This window comes from Zootermopsis nevadensis, unplaced genomic scaffold (assembly GCF_977971745.1).
Source record: "Zootermopsis nevadensis isolate Lab colony 2312 unplaced genomic scaffold, Znev_1.0 Znev_ptg000020l, whole genome shotgun sequence".
Classification (NCBI taxonomy): Eukaryota; Metazoa; Arthropoda; class Insecta; order Blattodea; family Termopsidae; genus Zootermopsis; species Zootermopsis nevadensis.
In genome coordinates this window covers 6636652-6658298 of record NW_028259152.1, presented here as the reverse complement: position 1 = coordinate 6658298, position 21647 = coordinate 6636652, and the positions used below count along the sequence as shown (strand labels likewise).

The window sequence follows — 21647 nt, the reverse complement described above, 5'->3', positions numbered from 1 at the left end:
CTTACTCCATATAACTCCTAGAAGAACACTCGTAGGCCTACGTAAGAAGCCAATAAAGAAATTCCTCGCCCTCTTAGAACAAAATGTTCATAACTGTTTTCACAAGAGTCCACCACTGGACTCCGAGCCATGTGAATACATTCAAGATCTTCACACCCTATCTTTTAAAGATTCGTTTTAATATTATACTTAATCAACGCTTAATTTCACGAGCGCACACTCTTTTAAATTCGAAACAGACAATAGTATCGTAGCTTACAGTTTCGAGTGTACATACTACGTGACTTAAATTTAGTTTCCGGGACTACACAAATAATTGGTTAACCAATGTATTTGGAGAAAAACGTTCAGTAATCTAGAACGCAATTAATTTGTGTGTTTTGGAGCTCATTTTAGATAACACTGTGTATATCACATAATTCTCCATCTTTCGTCGTTCGTCACATGACTGGTTGTTCAGTGCGCTCCCCGTTTGGTCTTTCCAAGGATTTCCGTCTAAAATATAAAACAACAGTCCAGCCAACATGATTTTCCTTTAATGAGACAAGTACTGTGTAAATTGTTTCATCATCAGCGTGAGATCACTATACCGGAAGACACGACGACTTCCATACACGGACACAGAACGTTCAGCAACCAGCAACAAGTCGCAGAACTTAATACCGAGAAGAACTTAACATCAACAAGGTCAGCCTACAACACGTGAATTCTATATCACGTAACTGAACTCCAATACAGTGAAAGGTTAACAGATGCGTTGCTATTCATTTGTTACTGACAAGCAGTGAATGGCAGAGAAGTTTATGTAATTCAGAAATCGTTATCTGTGTGATAATTAATTAATAAATTACTGGAATGGGTATGAAAGGATGCGCCGGTCATGTCCTAATTTGAAATTCTACGCCGACATTTTCCTGGAGAGACTGATGGCCTGTTAAACTTGTATTAAGAATGTCTAGTTACGTAACAAAGTGCAAAAGAAGGCACATGAGACCAGACCTTTGAGGCGAAGACCGACCATCTACTTGAAGATGCTTTCGGAACAGGCAATTAAACGATGATACTGGTGATGATTAGTTATGAGGAGAAGGAATATGAATACGTATATTTCTTAAGGAAGACGAAATGTGCAGAATTTATATCACGCATGGGAGAGACGACAAATGCATGAACAATTTCAGTCAGAAATGATGAAGGGAAGAGACCTTTTGGCAGATCTAATAGCAGATGGAACTAAGGTATTAAAACGGACCTTGAAGAAATATGTTGTGTAGATATGGAGTGATTCATCTGTCTCGGGATGGGTTCCACTGGCGGACTGTTATCAACAAAATAACGAACATATATGTTCCATAAAAGCCGGGAATTTCCTGATCAGATGAGCGACTGCCAGATTCCTTGTAAGACATCATTAATATATGTGAAATGTGTTGAGCTGATACTCTGCACGCGCTCACACAGAATTATGAAGCTCATGCTGTTTAAGCTTGAACATGTACAGCTATTTCCATATAAGTATTATCAACAGCATCAAAGCGTAGGGCGTATTTTAGCTGCAGACTTGGATAGGTTAGGTTCTTGCTGAAACAAAGAGGCACAGTTTTTCACTACGGACGTCGAACGATGCAGCTTATGAAACCTTATTCGGGATGAAAGTACATGTTACCAAAGGATCTCGTAGATGTTAAATATCAGCAACTGTAGTGTTTAGTAACGGAAACACTCGCAGCAGAATGATTGTGCACAAAGCATTGATAAATATACTAATGACGTGTTCTCCAGATGTTCTTATATGAATCTTCAAGAATCGGGCAAAGAACGAGCCCTTTCGCCAGCATGTGGGAACATTTTTAAAGATGGCTACGAAGTCGGAACAGGACAGACAGGTCTTCTTCTTCTTATGATCTTCAGGGAAACCCCTCTGTGAGTCAGGAGACCTTATTTTTATTTTCGGTTTATTTAACGACGCTTTCAATATTTCAGACTACACAACGTCTAAGTATAGAATGATTAATGAACTGGAAATAATATTAAAGAAGCTGTCGTAGCCTAATCTTCTATAATATCCCGGCATTTGCCTGTAGGGACTGGGGAAAACCACGAAAATCGTAGGCCAGGACACCCGGTCTCCGAGGTAAGATTTTAACCCGGGACCTCCCGCTACGAAGCAAAAGTGTTAACCACTCAGTGAGATCTGTATCTAGTGCGACGCTGCATAACCTGAGAAGTTACTACAGAAGCAAGCGTACTTACCCTTCGCGTAGATCTGCAGGGATATCACGGCTTTGGCCTCTCCATGGCAGTTGCGGGCGATGACAGAATAGGCGCCTGTGAAGTCTAGTTTTGCTCGCGGGATTTCCAGTCGGTACTGCGGTCCGTCACCCACTCGGCGGAATTGCGGGGCGTCTCGATAATAGTCAGGCTGAAAATGTAACGTCACACACATTATGCACATTATCGGAGGCTCTGACTTCTCAAGGTAAAAAAAGCCACAGGAATCCTTATCCAGCTCAGACTTCCTACTGTGCACTTGAGCAAATTCCTTTAAACACAACAAAGTTCTAGGAGGAAGGCCAATAATTTGTGAGAGGAAAAAAAATAAGCATGTCACTTATGAAATATGTTACATTATGAAGAACTATAACAACCTGGCGACGCAATCGAGGGACAGGCACCCATTCCAATTTCGTCTCCGGTGTTCCCTTCAGTCATTTGCCGATATAGCGCCTTAAATAGGCCACGGCTATTTACTTCCACATACATCCCACCAATCGACGATATAAAACCGAAGCAATTTAAAATGCGTCTTTAAATAAATCAAGCGCCAAACAAAAGTTAATGACAGGCCTACAGATTGTTCTTTGTCCAAGAGATCTCTGATGAGATTTCAGGTGCTCACGGCGGAGAATACGAAGATCAGTGACTCCCTAGACATGGCGCTGTGTAGTCTGGTAGTAAATTACCGACGTTTTCAGAATTGATTACTGCCTCCATCATTAGGGCGATGCCCTGAATAATGTAATAATTAAAATGGACTTCTTATACTAATATCATATGGACAAAAGCGTAGTGCTTAACACGCTCGGAAAGACTTGAATTTCAATATGCTCAGTCGTTAAGTATACTAATAACTGATCACTGTGTGAACGACTCACTTAGCATCAGGCATTAAGGGGAAGACAAGTGATTAACACATTGATCTGTGGGTAGGGACTACTCGATTTACTGGACTGAGGAGGACAGGGTCTAGAAGAGGTGTCTTGCCAATGCGATAATGACCTTGTGCGTTCTATGAACATCGGCAGATTTCTTGACAAGGTGAGCGACAGTCAGATTCACAAGAAGGACTTTGCCGTGAAGAATTAGTTATTAACAGAGTTTCTGATCTCTCCTAAGTGATTTTCTTAACCTTAGTGAAAGCGGACGTGGTTGCTTCTTCTGAGAAAGATCAAGAACCTAGTCAAAATGTAAACTCGATGACTGAGAACTGTGACAAGTCTAAAGCTCTGGCATGTGGAACAAAAAGAAAAATCGAAGAGTAAACGCAACTGAGATGTGCCCAAACCTGAATGAGATCGTTCTAAGGCAATCCAACCAAGCCATCTGATTGTAACGGTGTAACACGTAACTCAGTTAGCAAAGAAACTGCGATCTGCGTCAAGAATCACGCATCTCATGGGTGTGAGCGAGTTTCGCTCTAAAATTATAACTCAAACCCATTCTACATTAGAAGAGAACTCAAAATAAGCGAATTCTACACAGTGAGGAGGGAAGAGCAGGTGACTCATACATGTTACTTTGGGGGGGGGGGGCGCTGTTTAAAAAGCCTACAACAGCGAATTATTATTATTTTATTTCCACACCTTTTCTTATGTTTATCATATTATTTTCTCAGAGTACGTTTCCATATTTAAACTTGGAAAAATAACGACACGTACAAACCGTATTACGTACTATGTTACTTCAACATTTTGTCTAAAAAGGGCAGCACTTGTAGAACAGAACGTTCAGGCCTCTCCGAGCGAATACGGCAGCCAGCATCAAATAGGAATTTATGTAATATCTGCATTATATATAGCCTATAAAACGTTAACCATAACAATCAGAGAAGGCACTTACTGTAGAACTACTCGCCTCCTTACTGCAACTCACTTCAAAAGCTTTCAGTATACCACATATACACTGTACCATTACCAAATTTCATCCAAAACCGTCAGTAGTTTTGTAAATGATAGGTAACAGCCTCCCAGTAGCTATGTCTTCACTTGACTCACTTTGTGTAAAAACGCATGAAAGGACATTTATCGATTACCTGTTATAAGAAAATGTTGCTGTGCATTTTGTCAGGTCCAACCCATTGACAACTCTATTCAGACCAGCAGAAAGCAGTACGAGACGGTGGTGCGTGCTTAGCACACGAACAACGCCATGCAGAAGTAAAGTGCATTCCAGTCAGCTGACAAAGTAGTAACAAAACCTCTGCAGGTCGTTCAATTTATTAATCCACGCCATTCATGTACTAATAAATAGGCCTGCAGCGTGTGTACAGAGCAAGGAGCATTACTGACAGTGTAAGGATGCCGTTAACAACAGAGCAGTAGTGATAACAACGATTATAAAATCTCTGGTGGTAAAATCTGAGGTTTAATACTACTAATAAAACCCTCCATTAGACACGTTCTTGCGACAGTTTCATTCATTTTCAATCTTTACTACTAATCTCCCTATCTTGCCATCTACTTCACTACCCGAACTTCGAAAATTACGATTAAATTTCGTATCATAGTCTATAAAAGTCGCTGGACAAAGTTGATTTTATTCATATGGTTCGAAAGTACATACCATTTTATATGAAGCTCAAATATGACTTCACAGACTCTTTTAAAACCAAATTATGACAATAAATATTTGTATATTGATGAAATATAGGCCTCGATTCATTAAGAGTGCTACTTCTACTTAACAGAATAGACGAACAGCCTATAGAAAGGATTTCATGTGTCTTTACGAGATTTCACTAAAGGACTCCAGATTATGCAGATGTTTTCATACGTAACAGATAACAGAATCACATAATTAAGCTTTCGGATTCTGCCACTTCGTCACTGAGGCAGGTGTTTCCATATCGTCACAGATTCTTCATATATTGACTAAAGTATTCACTCTGAAAACTATGCTCAGAAGTAAATTCGAAACTCTAATGCTTTAGCCAAAATATATTTATTTTGTTTAGATCTGAGGTTCTCACGTCGGTGAGGATAAGGTTCTGGGTTGAGACGTTGTGTAGACTCGCCTTTAGATAGTAATTCCTTTAGAGAAGCATACTGTCTAGCCTTTCCTTCCTATCATCGTATATAAACATCTCCACTTCCCAGCATCGCTATCTCAGCCCTGAAGATGGAGACAGTATGCTTCTCCGAAACACTGGCAACTGTCTGCGAGTCTACACATCACAGCCCAGAAGAACATTGTCATAATTTATTTTGCTGCCCAGCCTCACTTCAAACCGTCGACAGAAAAAGTTTTTCAGCGCAGACAGTTCTTCAACCTTCTCATGACACACTTAGGTAGTCTCCTTCAAGGTCACTAGTACCCTTTATGGATATAGAATCCGTCCTTGCAAGGGCGCCTGAGTACAGTCACATTCGCAAAACAACAGCTCTCTCGTGAGATTTCAGGTTCTCGCGGCATCTAGTGAAGATGCTGCTCTCTTCCGGGTTGTTTCACCGTGTAGTCTGGTATGTCGTTTGACAAAACCCAGATGAAGGGTGATCAGTGTTTAACAGAAACCCGTTAAGCTTCAACAAACCTAGTCGAGAGTGTTAACTGCAGATCGAGTTTAAATAACTCAGCTGAAGGCTATTACCAGAGGTTAAGATTAAAGAGATACCAGACAAAAGGCGATTGTCGAGGACAAAGATTTAATATAAAACAGTCTGAGGATAGTTCTGGAGATCACGGTTCAACAGAAACCCTTCAGTGACAGATTTGCAGATCAGGGTTTAAAAGAAACCCCCACGAAAGTTATTACAGGAGATTCAAATTCAATAAAAAAAATCCGACAGAAACGATTGGCAAAGATCAAGGATCAATAAGATTTCAACGAAAAGAGGCTAAGATCCTTTGAGATCTGGTGTTACAAGTAAGAAATTAAAAATGATGCCTTCGCTTAATGAATTAGCTTCAGTTTAGCGAATAAATTAATCAACGCAAACATTAAGGGCGACGTAGACTAATTTAAGAACTGACCACTTTCATCGGCGCAATACGTGACACGAAAAACAACTTGCTGTGTATATGAATTGAAGCTTTCGCGGCGAGTAAACTCGTTAAAATTTCCTCGGGCAATCGACTGCGTCAATTGGTTACGCGAAGCGACCCGAGAAGATTTACTGAACTTGCTATGTAATTAAACTGCAGATCACATGCGTTTAGACGCAGTTCCTTCCCTGAAGATCACTGTGTAGCACTGCCACATTGGTAAACTGAAATTATGACTAAATTAAACCGATGATTGTGGATTGGACGCGTTATTCAAAAAGTAGTGCACTATCAGCTTATACTAATTACGATATTTCCTGTATTGTACTGTTTATTTTGTTATTATTGTATTCTATCTAAAATATTTGCTTACGTTGTGCACTAAAAACAAAACAAAACATGGTTTTGTAAATTGGGATGTAAGGACTGAAAATTATTATAGCCACGTAAGATTTCTGTCGGGGTCCGCAGTGGCCGCTTGGTCGCTGGGACCGTGGGTTCGAATCCCACTCAAGCCATGGATGTTTGTCCACGTCTTTCTCTATTGTGCTCTCCTGTGTACAGGTAGAGGCCTTGCGACGGGCCGATCCCTCGTCCAAGGAGTCCTACCGAATGTCCATAGATCAAGCCAACGAAAGAGTTGGGACCCGCAGTGCTCAGGCACTTGAAGAACGGGTCGTTCCCAGTATCCCCAGTAAGATTTCTGTCTCGTTTCTTTTAATAGACGCTTTCATTAATCGGTTCGAAGTGTAGATTTTATCGTTAGAATTAATTCTGGCCTATTATTATAATACTTTTAGTGTTTCGTTTGTTGTCTCATAAATGAACTGCGTAGGTATAACATGTCACCGTAATTTCTAGTTCTCTAATTAAGTATTACTTATGTTATGAACCTACATTATTCCAAAAATAGCTTGATGAAGCTTCTCACCAGCAAAATCAAATGCGGCTAAGAGACAAGATACGGTTGCTGTATGTAGATGATTAACTAAATGATTGCTGCTTTATTATGCCGGAAGCTAGCAATGGCTGGGGGTTCGTCGTGCTGACCACACGTCACCCTATATTTGGTTGGATGATCGTTCACCTCTGCTTAGGCATGTGAACGTGAGGCCAGCAGTCAAGATAGTCGGCTTTGGCTCTCTGGAGCTGTTACGCCACGGATTTAATTTAATTTTTTGATGGAGTCAGAGGTATCTGAAACGTTGGACTACGGGTCCATATTGACGCGGCTAATCGTCCGACAAGATTTTTTTTCTCATTTGGTCATCACGAAAGCTTCAATTCATTAATATGTTCACGTATGTTCGTCTCTCAGACTACGGGTGACAGTGTTGTGGACAACAAGTGAGTGATTTTTGTGGAAATTCCTTATGACATTTTGTCAACCAGGCAACCTCACCTTCGTACGTCATTTTTTGTCTGCATTCGACAATACCAACACGTCGGTAATGCGAAACACAGCAAAGGAATTTAAACTACGACCTACGATTTATTAAAATAATTTCAAAAATGGAAATTAATAATGTGGCCAAAGCGGGAAATATTTTGGGAAATACGAATAAGCTGCTAGTACGTATTATACACAACAGAACAGTTTTAATTTCGTTCACTAGTAAGAGTTTTACACAGTTATATAATAGAATTAATTACCTACGCTATATAGCCCTGATGACTATAAATTATAATTTACACATTATACGTTAAATCTACGGCCCATGTAACAACCGATGCTTCATAATACTCGTTAACATCGCAACCCCAACAATTCCGGACTCACGTACACAGCCAACTGACATTCCTTGATAGGCAAATTTCTGAGTGGAGTCAATCAAGTTTGCTGCAGCACGCAAAACTGTGCAGCCTCTTAAATAATATGACTGCTCTCGAAGCTCGAGGTCTAATGATGAAATTTACCATTTTGAAATCGCTTCTTCTGTTATTTCTCACTAGTAGTCTCTTTCATTGCTTCGGTATTTAAATGTTCATTATATCGCACAGCATTAAATGTCTGTTTAATTATGAACGCACTTTCAACTAAAAAAGCAATTCCTTTTAATTCTTCACGGTCTCCTGGCACGATCTGAAAACCAGCGTTGGCGGATATCGAAATAACAGACACCTGACGCAGACAGCCTGGGAAAAATCGAGACAGAACAATGACATCAGACAACCCAACCCGGATTCAGCTACACCGTAGTGAGCTGGCCACGAGCTTAGGTCATAAATTACTGGAGAAAATCGCAAGATGACGTCGCTCGGGGCGCAAAACTCGAGCCGTACAGATCTGCACACGAGTACTGCAATGCTGTAAATCAACATGCTACATACCACGAGATAGGCCAAGCGCGCTTGTTTCTCTCTGCTTTCATATGATCAAAATACATGGCCATTCACACACTAACATAAATATAGAAATCCTGATGCAATGCAAATGCTCAGTTGTGTTAGCATTGTTGGCTATGGGCATGAGAAAAAAGCGATACACAAAAACCCAATCACGATGCCTTCCAAGCATTCGTCACATTCGTAGAATATGGGCAACTCTAGCAGCGATCATGAGGTACTCCGCTTTGAGATTCGCCTCTGGATTTTGTCTCTGTCCCACTTCTGGAGAAAACGGACTGGGTCCTCAATGAGACACGAAAGAATGCAGTGAATCAAAACAGATGAATAGCGCGTGTGTCATAGTTGATGTGGGTCAAAGCGCCATCTGGTGTCGCGGTTTTCCACTCACGACGGCGCCAGCTATAAATATGTGGGTGTACAGCTTCAGAATGGTCACGACTTGCTTGCTTCTGGCCTTCATACTGATTATATTTAGAATCATCATCATTATATATTCTGAAAGAACAGATTCCAGTGCATGATTCCTATTAATATTGGCCACGGCAACTTTTGTTTCCAACGACTTGCAGTTTATGCCTTATTAATGTTAAGGCGATCAGTATGCCTTTATGGCAAATACAGAAATTGGCTGGTGATGTAATTCTGGGACAATTCCGTGATATTTTAATGGATTACACTAATCACAAATAAAGCGTCAGAAATTATATGCACTACAGAAACGGGTAAATGCTTGCAAATCTTCATGTGCCCTTCACAGAATAGCACTGAACTTCTAACGCTTCATGACCTTCTTATCAATGATCTTGTAGTGGTCTATGGGTAATTTTGGTCTGTACTGAAACGCAAATATTGTGAGAAACTGAAATCCTGGTAACTCTGTGTACCACCTACTTTATCAAATTCTAAACGGTTTTAACAACACCTACTTTATCGTTCAGTAACTCTGCATTCTGTCCAGAGTATATTCAGAGAAACTGACCACCATCACAATTCATGTTTGTGATAGATAGGGACTTAACTTTTAAATATTTTGTACACGAGTTTCTTCCTAACTTTCTCTCTTTGGTTGTAAGGGTTAAGTGTGTCTCGTGAGCCGCATAATGTATGCCTGTGCTGACTAAACATGACACACGCACTTCATTTTATAGCAACACAACTTACCATATGCCCAGCGTTACTTTACCTAATGCAGAACTAAATCTGGTTGCTAAGTTTTAGTTACTTTAAGATGACTTAAAGATAACGCGATAAGAAAACAGCCATCTTCGGACTCACCGCCGTGAAAACCTCTTATCCTACGGAGGCACATCAAAGTTTTCGAAATAACAGACTGTATATCAGCGTGGCAGTTAATCAAATGTGGTGTATTAACTCACCACCGTATTATAAATACATGCTTACCTAGGTACTGGGATGAAGCTGTATGAATTTATAAAACTACAAAATATAATAAACAAGATAGGACTCACATGGACAAGAAATGGGAAAACAAGTTGTGCTACACAAATAGGTGTTTCACTAACAAAAAACACAACAGAAAGTAAATCACTAAAATAAAGAAGAAAAACAAATATAAACCACTCTCTGCAAAGGTAAAAATGTACAATCGAGCAGCCCCCCCCGAACGTTTCAGTACCAACCAACCAACCAAGTTGATCTTAATTTTAAACAGAACGTTTATTAAACACAAGAACCAGTTCTTATCCAGACATGTCATCTTGGGGGAAAGGAAAATGAGCACCAGTTCAACGTAGATTTCAGAAGTAGTTTCCCATCCTAACGGAGGAGTTGGATTTTAAACAACAGCCTTTGGGTCTGGTCCCAAATACATGACACCTACAGCTGAAGAACCTGCTACTTCGACGCATCACTACACCAAGCTCCAGTACCGACATCTGTCATTGTATCAATTTATAACATAAAACGCATTAAGTCCATTACAGTCAATTTGCTACAGAGAAACAGGCTCTACGTGAGGTATCTTGTGCTATATTTCGTATGGCCAACAGGAGTATTAAAACATTTCAAGCCGAAGTGTTCGACATTCTGTTTAAGGTTTTAAGAAATCGATTCCAATTAATACACCCTACATCCAACTGAGTGCCACTGAAATTATTTAGTCAGCCGAAGTATCCCCAAACATGACCAAGCTCCTTATATTGTTCTACGCCGTGGCCAAAGCCGGATCCAAATGTAACACAATCCGTGGTTTTTTATGCGCACTTTGCACAAAGTGCGTAAAATTAAGGTATTAAGGTATCATGTCTGGCCTAACTGGGGATACGTGTATGCGGTTAGACCCACAAGCAATTCTTCATTAAGCTCAAACAGAACTACGAATGTTATAAAAAGGCTCATTCTAAAGAAAAATTAACATAAAATATGGTCTCAATTAAGGTTAAATTTCTATTAAATATGTTTTTTTTCATTGGTTTAAATATTTAAAGAAACGCGAACGATACTGATTTATGAAAATATTTTGTACCGTACTCCATCGGAGTACATTTCCACATATTTCTCTGTTACAGAACTGATTTTGTATTACTATAATTAAATCCATCTGCCACGTAACTTAAAACGTAGTCTACTACAGACATAATCTTGATATCCGCTTTTGAAGGTTCTGAAGACTTCGCTGTTAACGTCCTGCCAGTCCAACCGAGCCCCCGTACAACCGACCATCTTGCCCGTACTCGGTATGAAAAAAAGACCACGGACACCTGCTCTTACCTGCCCCACCATAATCTCTGATGTTTTTCCTATATAACGATGTAACTAATACTTTAACCAGTGTTGACAGTTCCAAATTCATTACCAACACATCGTCGGAGTACATTAACAAAACGAATATGAATGCATGAACAGTCTTTAAAACCATCAGCGAAAATATGATATCAGCTTCACAGTTCATGAAGCAGAAATATATGCATGAATACGAAGAGAAAACTTGTTCAAAAGAAACAAAAATATAGTAGACTTACTTGTCAAATTATATGATAATTACGTTAATATATTGGGCGAACAAATAAATAGAAGAAAATAACAGAAGCTCTATAAGATGCCAGTAAGAAGAACGCTCTAAAATAAATACATATAAAACCAGGTATATGTCCGTGCCTTATCTTCAGAATGAAAGGATAAAATCATAACATAAAGACAGCTAATAAATCCTTCGAATGTAGATATCTGTAATAATGGTGCCGAACTAAGTCACTGGACTTTGTAAATCGTAGTTTAGAGTTCATGATAGTCTTAACATAAAGTGAACTTAAGTATATGAACTAAAGTAAGCATCATAAGTTCTTTCCATAATTTCGTGTTTAAATATTGAGCAATGGCTCATCTGACTCCATATCTGCCTTCGATTAAGTCTTTTGACATTCACGAAACATTATTTTCAGTGAATCTCGACACCAGGACTAAGACGACGTACACGAACCATTGTCTGGGAGATGTCAGTACACATATACACCACACGTAGTCAATGTTGCATTAAATTATCGTTAAGTAATTAATACATATTTTCAGTCTCTTTGAGCCATCTTGCAATACCACGACCTGTGCAAGACTGCCATCTTCCACGAAGGTAACTGCAACACCGACATCTGTTTTTTTGGCTTTGCTACAGATAAAATCAGTTTGCGTGTGTCCACGCCAGTAAGAGCTGAGAGCACATCTATCACTCCATGGGGTGACTTCCATAGCAACACGTAAAATGCGTGGAGGGAAATCAGAATGCCTTACAAGGAGAACTTAGCAATTCTATCTGTACCGCTGGGATAGCATGTCATTAAGACAGCAGTGCCTAGGCAACATTTTCACATCTCTTTGCTCGAAGAGATTTGATGACAAACGAGCTGTTTTAAAATTACAGTGAAAATAGTGAAGGTGTATAATAAATTTCTGTCTCTGGTTACATGAATTTAAATTGAGAACTAAAATGCAACTAAAAAGCGCTAGATTTCTTGTACCTCTGAGCGACTCCTTTAACTTCTCTATTAGAATTCTGTTCCATGAATATATTTAGTTGTATGAGACGAATTTCTTGTTCCGTTTCAATTGCCTGGATAAAAATAAAAATATATGTACTGCGTTTCGGAGGTTGTCCTGTATCTGATTCGATGTTACATTGATACTAAAGTAAAGTTTGTCCCACTATACGCCATGTAGGCGTTTGGGGTGAGTGGAGGTATAGCTCCTCTCTTCCTTGACCTCGGCACTAGATGGGGGTGAGTGGTCAGCATCACGCCCCGGCCGGCTTTACCCCCGGGAAAGGACCCCGGTACCCATTGTAGAGGAGGCTGGGTGGGCCCCAGAGCCGGTCTGGACGCAGAGGCTAGAGGAAAAATCATTTGCCCACGTCGAGGATCGAACCCCGGTCGTCCAGCCCGTAACTAGTCACTATACTGACTGAGTTATCCCGGCTCATGTTACATTGATACTGGTAGAGGAAAAAAATAGCGATCCTAATCAACAATTCAAATAACGGCTATGTTGTAAAACTTTGAAGTTTTAACGTTTCCAGTCAGAAGATTCACTGGTCTAAAATAAAGAGAGAAATGCATTACTAAATTGCAAACCGGTAATTATTAATTGATATATCTTTACAGCTTTATCATCTACATTTAAGCACAAGAAGAAACCAAATGGTGGTGAAATAAGTTCTTTATAGAAATTCCTGTTTTAACAGTAAAATGCGAATGAGTCTTCTTATTTTTATAGGCTATGCCAATAAATGCGTGTGAAATAAGGAGGAAATTGAAGCTATGCGCAATTATGTCACGAGAAAAATAACTCACTCTTAAAGCCGAATAAATAGATAAATTAATTAAGTGGTGAATGGAGTAACTGAACCGACGTGTTATGTTACACTGGCCACAGGCAGTACATTTTGCCCTCCTCATCTACACAGATCTATAATGTATCATTGTCGGTGTCAGCCTAATAGCAGTGTCCGCCTGTGTGTATCAGCCGGTAATCACGACTTCTAATTTACTGAATGAAACTCTTTAGTTGTTTACGTTTCGTTTCGATACGAGTAATGGGCCCAAGAAAGTGTTAATTCTAATTATATGAATACGATACGTGTGCTCTGGTCGCTCACAAAAACTGTGGCTGTTTGACGCCTGTGTACCTCTTTCTGTTATCAACCTAATCTAAATAAGAGAATAATTTAAGTGGGCCTATGATATAAAACGGCTGAAATGTTGTCGAAGTGACTTTATGAAAAGTAAAACTTAAGGGATTTTAAACTCACTGAAAGACAATTTCAGTTGCATAAATGGAAAGGAGGAAGAAATAGGCGCAGATGAAAACTATTACCAAATTCTTGAAACAAGTTCCATTTTAAATTGTCAGAGGCTATGAAATACTTATGACGAGAAGAAAAAATAGGAGAAGCAGAAATGTGGGAAGTCTCTGCACCATTACTGATAGTAAATCGTTCAAGATTATCCTCTATGTGTGTATATAATACTTTATCAGTGGATCGGTGTATTGAAAATATGGGGTCGGAGCTGCCGTATCGATAAATATAACTTATTCATTGTCTAGTGTCCTGAAATCCATTGTATTAATTTTACTTTCGTAATGCTGTGACAAAACAACTAAAAGAATTAATTCCCAGGATGTCCCAGCAAGTTTCGACATTGCTGAATACTACGTAAGGTGTGTACCGTAGTATCAGTGAGAAACACAAGGGGAAGAACATTAATTGTCGACAATGGATATCCCGCATCTTAAATGAGAACGATATTTCGAAACGTCGATTCACACGTTGTGAGTGTGAACTGGACCCAACACTATTAGCTAGAAAGACGCTCAACATGCATCAGTGTCGAGAACGAGGACTGATTACGAAACACCAGACACGGAAAATTTGCGTAAGAGACGTATTTCAGAGCCAATGGGGGTCGAACTGAGAATGTGTAACTTGTTGACAGGCTGCTTCGTCTGTCAGTGTTGATCGTTTATCACCACGTGAAGTAAAGTTTAGCCAGTCATCCTTGTATCACAGCATTACAATCAAGGCAATATAGATGCAAACGTTAAGGCTCGCTTCTTGTCTGGATCAGATCAGGTGGTCGGCCTACCACGCCATTTCAGACGAGTTCCCAGCGACGTTTAAAAAGTGCGCCCACTTGCTTCGTAAGTCTGTAGTGAACACAAAACTTAATCTTCAGGTTCCGTATGAATATCATACTTGTCAGTTTACAGAGCAGAACGAAAAATATAAAGCCGATTTGCCTTAAATCCATTGCCGTCATCAGGGTGTGACCACGTTTACACAAATCGGATTCCGTCAAAATTGTCATGGCGGTGTAATCACTGTATGCTAAATGAACAAAACTGTGCTACGGAATACAAGAAGTCCTGGAAAGTGTAATCTGCTGCAACTGCCAAGCACTGGGCTTATGTGTAGTCAAGTATAGTTTTAAATTCGTAATTTGATTTGTACTTGAATATGTTGACAGACGCTTGTAACCAGTGCAGCAGAGTCGACTTTGGCTCCATTAATCATTAATCCATTTGGTATTAGGTAGTTTGACTGACGTCATGGTGAAAACGAACAGTTGGCGATCACAGACATCGTTAAGAAAAACCTGATCTGACAGTAGCGACACTAAGTTACCGAAGCTGTGGCGATTTGGACTAGACTGATCAAGCTTAAAAGTATGATTTAGTAACAGTAGCAGACGTTTTCGCGGTAGCAGCAGGGCAGGAGCAGTGGTTAGAAGCAGTAGTTGTTGTTGTTGTTCCAGATATCACCCGTATGAGTTAGAATTTGTAAACGTTTCATTGGCTACGTTTAATAATTTACAGAAACACACTTTCGTTACTAATTTATTAGATCAGGTAATCACGTGATCTACACGCAGATCGAACACGGGAACCGCGGGTCTATAACCCTCTCAGGACATGATTGCCTGCTTGCGTCTTCCTACATTGTTCTGTTACGGGAAAAGTCATGTGTGCGATCCATCATTTAAAGAATCCTATCGCCTAGTTCAATACGTAATTAGAAGATGTGTACAAACAGGAGGGAAAGGTTTGTAACATGGTTTTAGCGCCTAGAAGTGCTTCTATCATGTTACATCTAAGACAATTAAGAGGATAGTGGCAAAATAACAACATAACAGAAATAACTACGAAAACCGCCAGAGAAGACGTACAGTAACAGCAACGAAGATAAATTGGCGTTGATTAGTTATCTCTTAGCGCGTGTAATCTTTGCTACAAGCACCATCTAGGAGTTTTAAGAATGAGAAAGAGAGATTTCAGGTTCTCACGGCAGCGATTATGAAGATGATTCTTCTGTGGGATGTTGCACCGTGTAGTCTGGTAAAAGTTTACTGACGTTTCAGATGTGCTTGCTTGCTTCCTCCATTATCAGGGCGATGAGTAACTCAAATATCTTCCTGTTCAACACAGTGTTGTTGCGAGACATAAGTTTGGAATATCTTCCACCATCCCCAGCCTCAAAATGTGGTACAAAGTTATAATTTGCCCCAAAAACGCTAATGCTTCGATAAAACCATTAAAACCACGATTGTATAAGGCTATATATGGCAGAAAAGTTCACTATGTCGTGCTGATAGTTATGAACCACTGTGAAATATCTCGATCAACAGCACATAAATAAATAAATAAATAACAAGAGGGTCCTAGGAGGATCCAAAATACCAACGGAAAAGTACAATGAAGAGCAGTGGAAGCCGCAAGACTATAGACAGACGAATAAAGCGTTACTTTAAGATTTCGTAGCCGTTTAAGGTGATAGACATTCCAACGAGATCGTTCCAATCACATTGTAGAAAGAAGGCGTTTTGGACGTGCATTAAGCACATTTTATAACTTAATTACTACAGCTGATGACCATATGTTTTCTCTGTACCTCTTCCTGTTTGCTTCCAACAGTTCTTTCTAATTGCAACACTCACGTCAAGCATTTCTCCGCAGTGTCAGAACTATTTATGGCTTATAAACACATTGCAGGATGTAAGACACTCTGAAACCAGTTACACAACTTCTGGTTATATTTTGAAGATTATTATTTTGAACCATAGTGTGGAGCCTGTCATCTGTTAGAGATCATTAATCAAACAACTGAGATATTTTTAAGTTTAATCTTCTGAACATTAAAGACCTTCGGTAAGTAAAGGGCTAATTCTCCCACGTCCTCAAGAATGTAATAGAATTTATATTCCCACACCAGGGCTATTATTCTGACTAACGCTGGTAACATTAATAAAGCTATTTTATGGGCCAGTTACCAGCAGGTTTATAATCGTATGTATCAAACCCTCTTCCAAAGTAGGAGATAAGTTTCGGTCAATTCGCGTTGGACGAACTTAATATTGTATGAGAGTAATGGTGATACGGGAACGCAGTCGTGGAAAGTCAAAGCAACAAATATCACAAATATACTCTTGTAATATCTGTTTATAACAGACTGTGTAACGGAATAAGTTATCATCAGAAATCTGAGCACAAAATTAAAATATCAACCGAAAGTTTGACTCTGGGCAAAATAAAAAAAACAGTAAAATGCAGGAAAACAAAACGACACACGTTGAAGCAGCGGCAAGATAAGTGAGACTCGAACCGCGGGTAAATTACCAAAGTGTCGGAGGAACATGCTGCCGCCTATTCTGATTTAAAGATTTCTCAGAAATGTTGGTATCTACTACACGTTCAAGTGATGTTCCTATCGAGAACACCAAAGCCGACAGCTTTATCGCTGTCAGAACCTCAGTTTCACATAACAATCTCTTATTCTTTGGACTACGGTGGGTCTACATATTCTTCACGGAATCTCTGTGTTACGCAATCCAAAGATCCATCATAACTAATCCATAATCTTGCCAACTGCTACTGTCTCGATCATTGAGATTGTGATCTTCTGTGATGCTATCTAGCCATGCTGTCATGTACGTGATCACAGGGTTTTACAGGCCTAAGTGAAACTTGAGATTTTCACCGCGGTGAAAGCCTCGAATCTACACGACCACACGGTGTCGCAACCTATAAAATGACAGTCTACACTTTCACAGCTGTGAAACCAAAGTCTCTCCTGATCTAGTTCAACGGTTCACATCGTGAAGACTCCCTTCCCTTAGTTCAGTTTTGCATTATCTATAAACAGGCCTACCCATACTCTCTTTTATCATAGTACGTTTCTTATTGATTGGCTACAAAATGCTTCCCACATACAAACACATATTTCAAGTCCTTCAGTCTATCACGCTGACCAATAGCTCGATAATTAGTAGGCTACCGGACAGGCCCCCCCCCCAGATTCGGCCCAAAATTTCATTCCTATCACTACAACCGACTCGTTAAACGCGTTTTAGTGTATCCGCGGATTTATTTCAGTATCATGAACAACAATATCCTAACCGCGGTTAATGTAGAAGCTGCCGCGTAGGCCCACTGAGTTGCGTGAGCAGTTTCACAGACTCGCCCCACATTTTGACTCCGGGAGTTATAAATTAAGGTCTCTCATGAGGTACCACTCAGAAAATCCACGGACATGTTACACATTTCTGGTTTTAAGCCTAGCCGTTTTCAGTTTCAGGCGGCTATTCGCAGGATTGAAATCACCGCGTATAACGAGAGTCGACTGTATGGGATTCACTGTCTACACTTCCTTTGAAATGTCAGCGTAGTTACAACGTAGAAAACAGATCAGTACCAGAGCGTGCAGTGACCACGCTGCGATAAAAATTGATGGCAAGGAAGAAACAGCCTTCCCAAGGTGAGACACTACCTACCCGACTGGAGTACACCGGGAAAACCACTTCATTTCCCTCCGCGTTACAACTCGTTCTTTTTATTGATCCCAGTCCGATCATTGAACCAAGTCCAGTTTCATTATGAACAATAAATTCCATTGAGGTTGCATGTGTGTGTAATTTGGCTACTAAGACAGCGGATTTTTATTCCTGTTTCTTGTTTTAATGTCTACATTAAGATGGTACAGAGCCATTTCAAGCAGAATTATCACCACCGAAGTGCCCTTTTTTACAAATGTTTTCTAGAAGCAGATTTGCTTGTTGTACAAGATTTGTGTGTAGATACGAGTGTTTGTTACCATTTAATATTAAATAAATAAGTGAGACATGAAATCTGACAATTAAACAAGTGGACTGACGTTTTCCTGCGACAACTCGCAACATTGGTGAGTTGGCACTTGACAGATCACGGTATCACATGTTAAGCAGTCTACTGTCAGTCGCAAGCGTTCGGATTCTGATGGCTTCGTGGTTAAACTAATTGTTTTATTATGTATGATTTGAGGTTTTCATAGCGGTGAGTATAAAGATGTCTGTCTTCTTGGTTGTTGCGCTGTGTAGTATGGTCGATGTTTACCAACGTTTCAGAGGTCATACTGCCTCCATCATCAGGGCGATGAGTATGAAGATTTCTGTCTTCTGGGTTGTTGCGCTGTGTAGTCTAGTCGATGTTTACCAACGTTTCAGTGGTCATACTGCATCCGTCACCAGACTACACCGCGCAACAACCCAGAAGACAGAAATCTTCAAGTGTTTTATTGGTGCAACGTTCCCCCCTTCTTTTTGTTTCTTTTATAAGGACGCAAATTTATTCCAAAACTTCAACAAGATTGTCGGAAGAACCCGACCTTGGGGGGGGGGGGGGGGGGGGGGCAAACTGAGTGATAGTACTAACGAGATTTGGGTCGCCCAGTGCAGTACCTACGACACAGAAACTAAACGCCGAAGGTCTCCAACAGGAAAGTCCATAATTTCCGAGATCAAGTAAAAAGCATGATTCCTGTCAAAGGAACTACACATTAGTTTCTTCAGAGCGAACAGACTACCATTCCCATTTTAGGAACATTCACGGACAATGCCGCATCCCACAAAGCACTTCGTTGGAGCGACTTACAACCGTTTTGAAGCATCCACAGTACTCGCCTGTCCCAGTATTACATTTCAAAGTTCCCGAAAATAAGAAGCTCCTTGAAAAAATACTCGTAAGTACTCTGTCCCGGACTTTATTCATCGTCAGTTAATTATAATTACCAAATCACGTTTCGCAGGAAGATTCCTCCTCTGAAACACTGTGATCTGATGATTTCTTATAATCAACTGACGATGCATAAAGTTAGCGATGGCGTGTGTCATACATATTCTGCTCCTACGAGGATCGAACTGTGATATCGATTCTTTCAAGAACCATAAAATTTCCTCGACAAAACGTGTTAGACTCCTGCTCTCATGGTTCATGTCAAAATAAAAATTATAAGCATGTACAACTTTTCGGAGTTGGCACCATCTCCGCCTTCAGGCTAGGGAAAAGGGTTCTACTCAGCTGGACCAAGAACTGCGACGGCAGGATGCTACTTCACTGTCTGAACGTTAAGAGCTACCTGCTAAGATGTTTGTCTCGTCCATCTTCAGGCTTTAGACCACCAGGCCTGGTAACTAGCTATTGTCCCCTATAAGGTGTTATCTTTTTGTCAGAGTATAAACGATAATACTACTCCCAGAATTACGCACACTTTGCATAAATATTGTCCACTCCTTGCGGCACCGGTTTCCTTTCCCATTTTTAGCCTGCTTTCCTTATTTTGTATCAGACAGCAGGTTTGTGGTACCATTATATCCGAGCTGTTTGTCCCCCTTAATTATGTCCGAACAAGTGGACAAATCTTCATTTAATTTACTACGAATACATGTCAACTGGGGAAAATATTGTTTTCTAAAGGGTTCTAAGGATGGTAGTCAATAATTAGTACTACTTATATAGAGTACCTTAGAAAAAGCTAATCTGTTACTGAAAAAGGTGTTCTGTTCGGAATATTGGACCTTTATACTGCTCAATTCCCTACCAAAACTGACACAAACATGGCGGCTTTGTGAACTTATTAAATGTAATCGATACTAGAACATCGTAGACGTAAGAACCTGGTATGTTGTGCGGCAAGATACGCTAGAAAAATATGAAACTTTTGATAAATTGTAGCATTTGTTTACAATGTAAAAGAACAACACAGCGGTCTGTGAATCTAGTTATCTCTTTTAAAAGTAGTAGAAAACGTTGACGCTAGGAGTGTTAAATCTGAAATTTCATATGCAGATAGGGAACATACGTATTGTACCTACAATTTTTGTCAAACATGTTTTACAAACATGGTGACAGCGCGAATGTGAGGGTATGAGGCAAATTTGTAGTAAAAGTAAAGTTTGTCCCACTATACGCCATGTAGGCGTTTGGGGTGAGTGGAGGTATAGCTCCTCTCTTCCTTGACCCCGGCACTAGATGGGGGTGAGTGGTCAGTATAACGCCCCGGCCGGCTTTACCCCCGGGAAAGGACCCCGGTACCCATTGTAGAGGAGGCTGGGTGGGCCCCAGAGCCGGTCTGGACGCACAGGCTAGAGGAAAAATCCTCTGCCCCCCTCGGGGATCGAACCCAGCCCGTAGCTAGTCACTATACTGACTGAGCTATCCCGGTTCATGAGGCAAATATTTACGATGAATATTTTCTTTTTAAAAATTCAATTCCCGGTGGTGCTCAAATTTATAACTTGTGTTGGGCAAGGCCGTGGTCTAGGCATCACGGAGTTTTCCTCCGGGGGCTTCCCCGGTTTCTCCGTGGCATCCCAACAATTACTCCACTCACACACAGAAGAAGGCAATGGCAAACCACTTCTGATCATCTCTGCCAAGAATGTATATATGTATGAGCAGGTCCCTGACAACCTGAAGAGGTTGGAAGGATCCTGTTCATGATATATGGACCTGTCGTCAGACAGAACACTACAAATAAAATAAAAAAAAAATAAAGTAGGGTTAAGTGAATCAATTCGGACCAAAATTAGGGCCTACACTTACAACTTTCCGTTCAGACCATCATAACTAAATCTCGTCAAAGTCTGTTCAGTCTTTTTGGACACGTTAAGTGCTGGAAGGTAGAAGAAATTATTCACAAAATGCACAAATGAATTCCCCTGTATGAGTCCGATATCATAAAATAAATCCATGAGTGGAGTCTTCATTGAGAAGCTAATAGT

The 21647-nt window shown here is 40.2% G+C and overlaps 1 protein-coding gene across 2 annotated transcripts in view; it reads right to left on the bottom strand.

Moving 5' to 3' along the window:
- Positions 1–21647, bottom strand: part of LOC110827701 (uncharacterized) — a 145403-nt gene that overhangs the window by 35861 nt on the left and 87895 nt on the right. For both annotated transcript variants that reach the window (XM_087352165.1, XM_087352164.1), the window contains exon 28: positions 2254–2422. In XM_087352165.1, coding sequence (XP_087208291.1) covers positions 2254–2422 — 169 coding nt within the window. The remainder of the gene's footprint in view (positions 1–2253; positions 2423–21647) is intronic.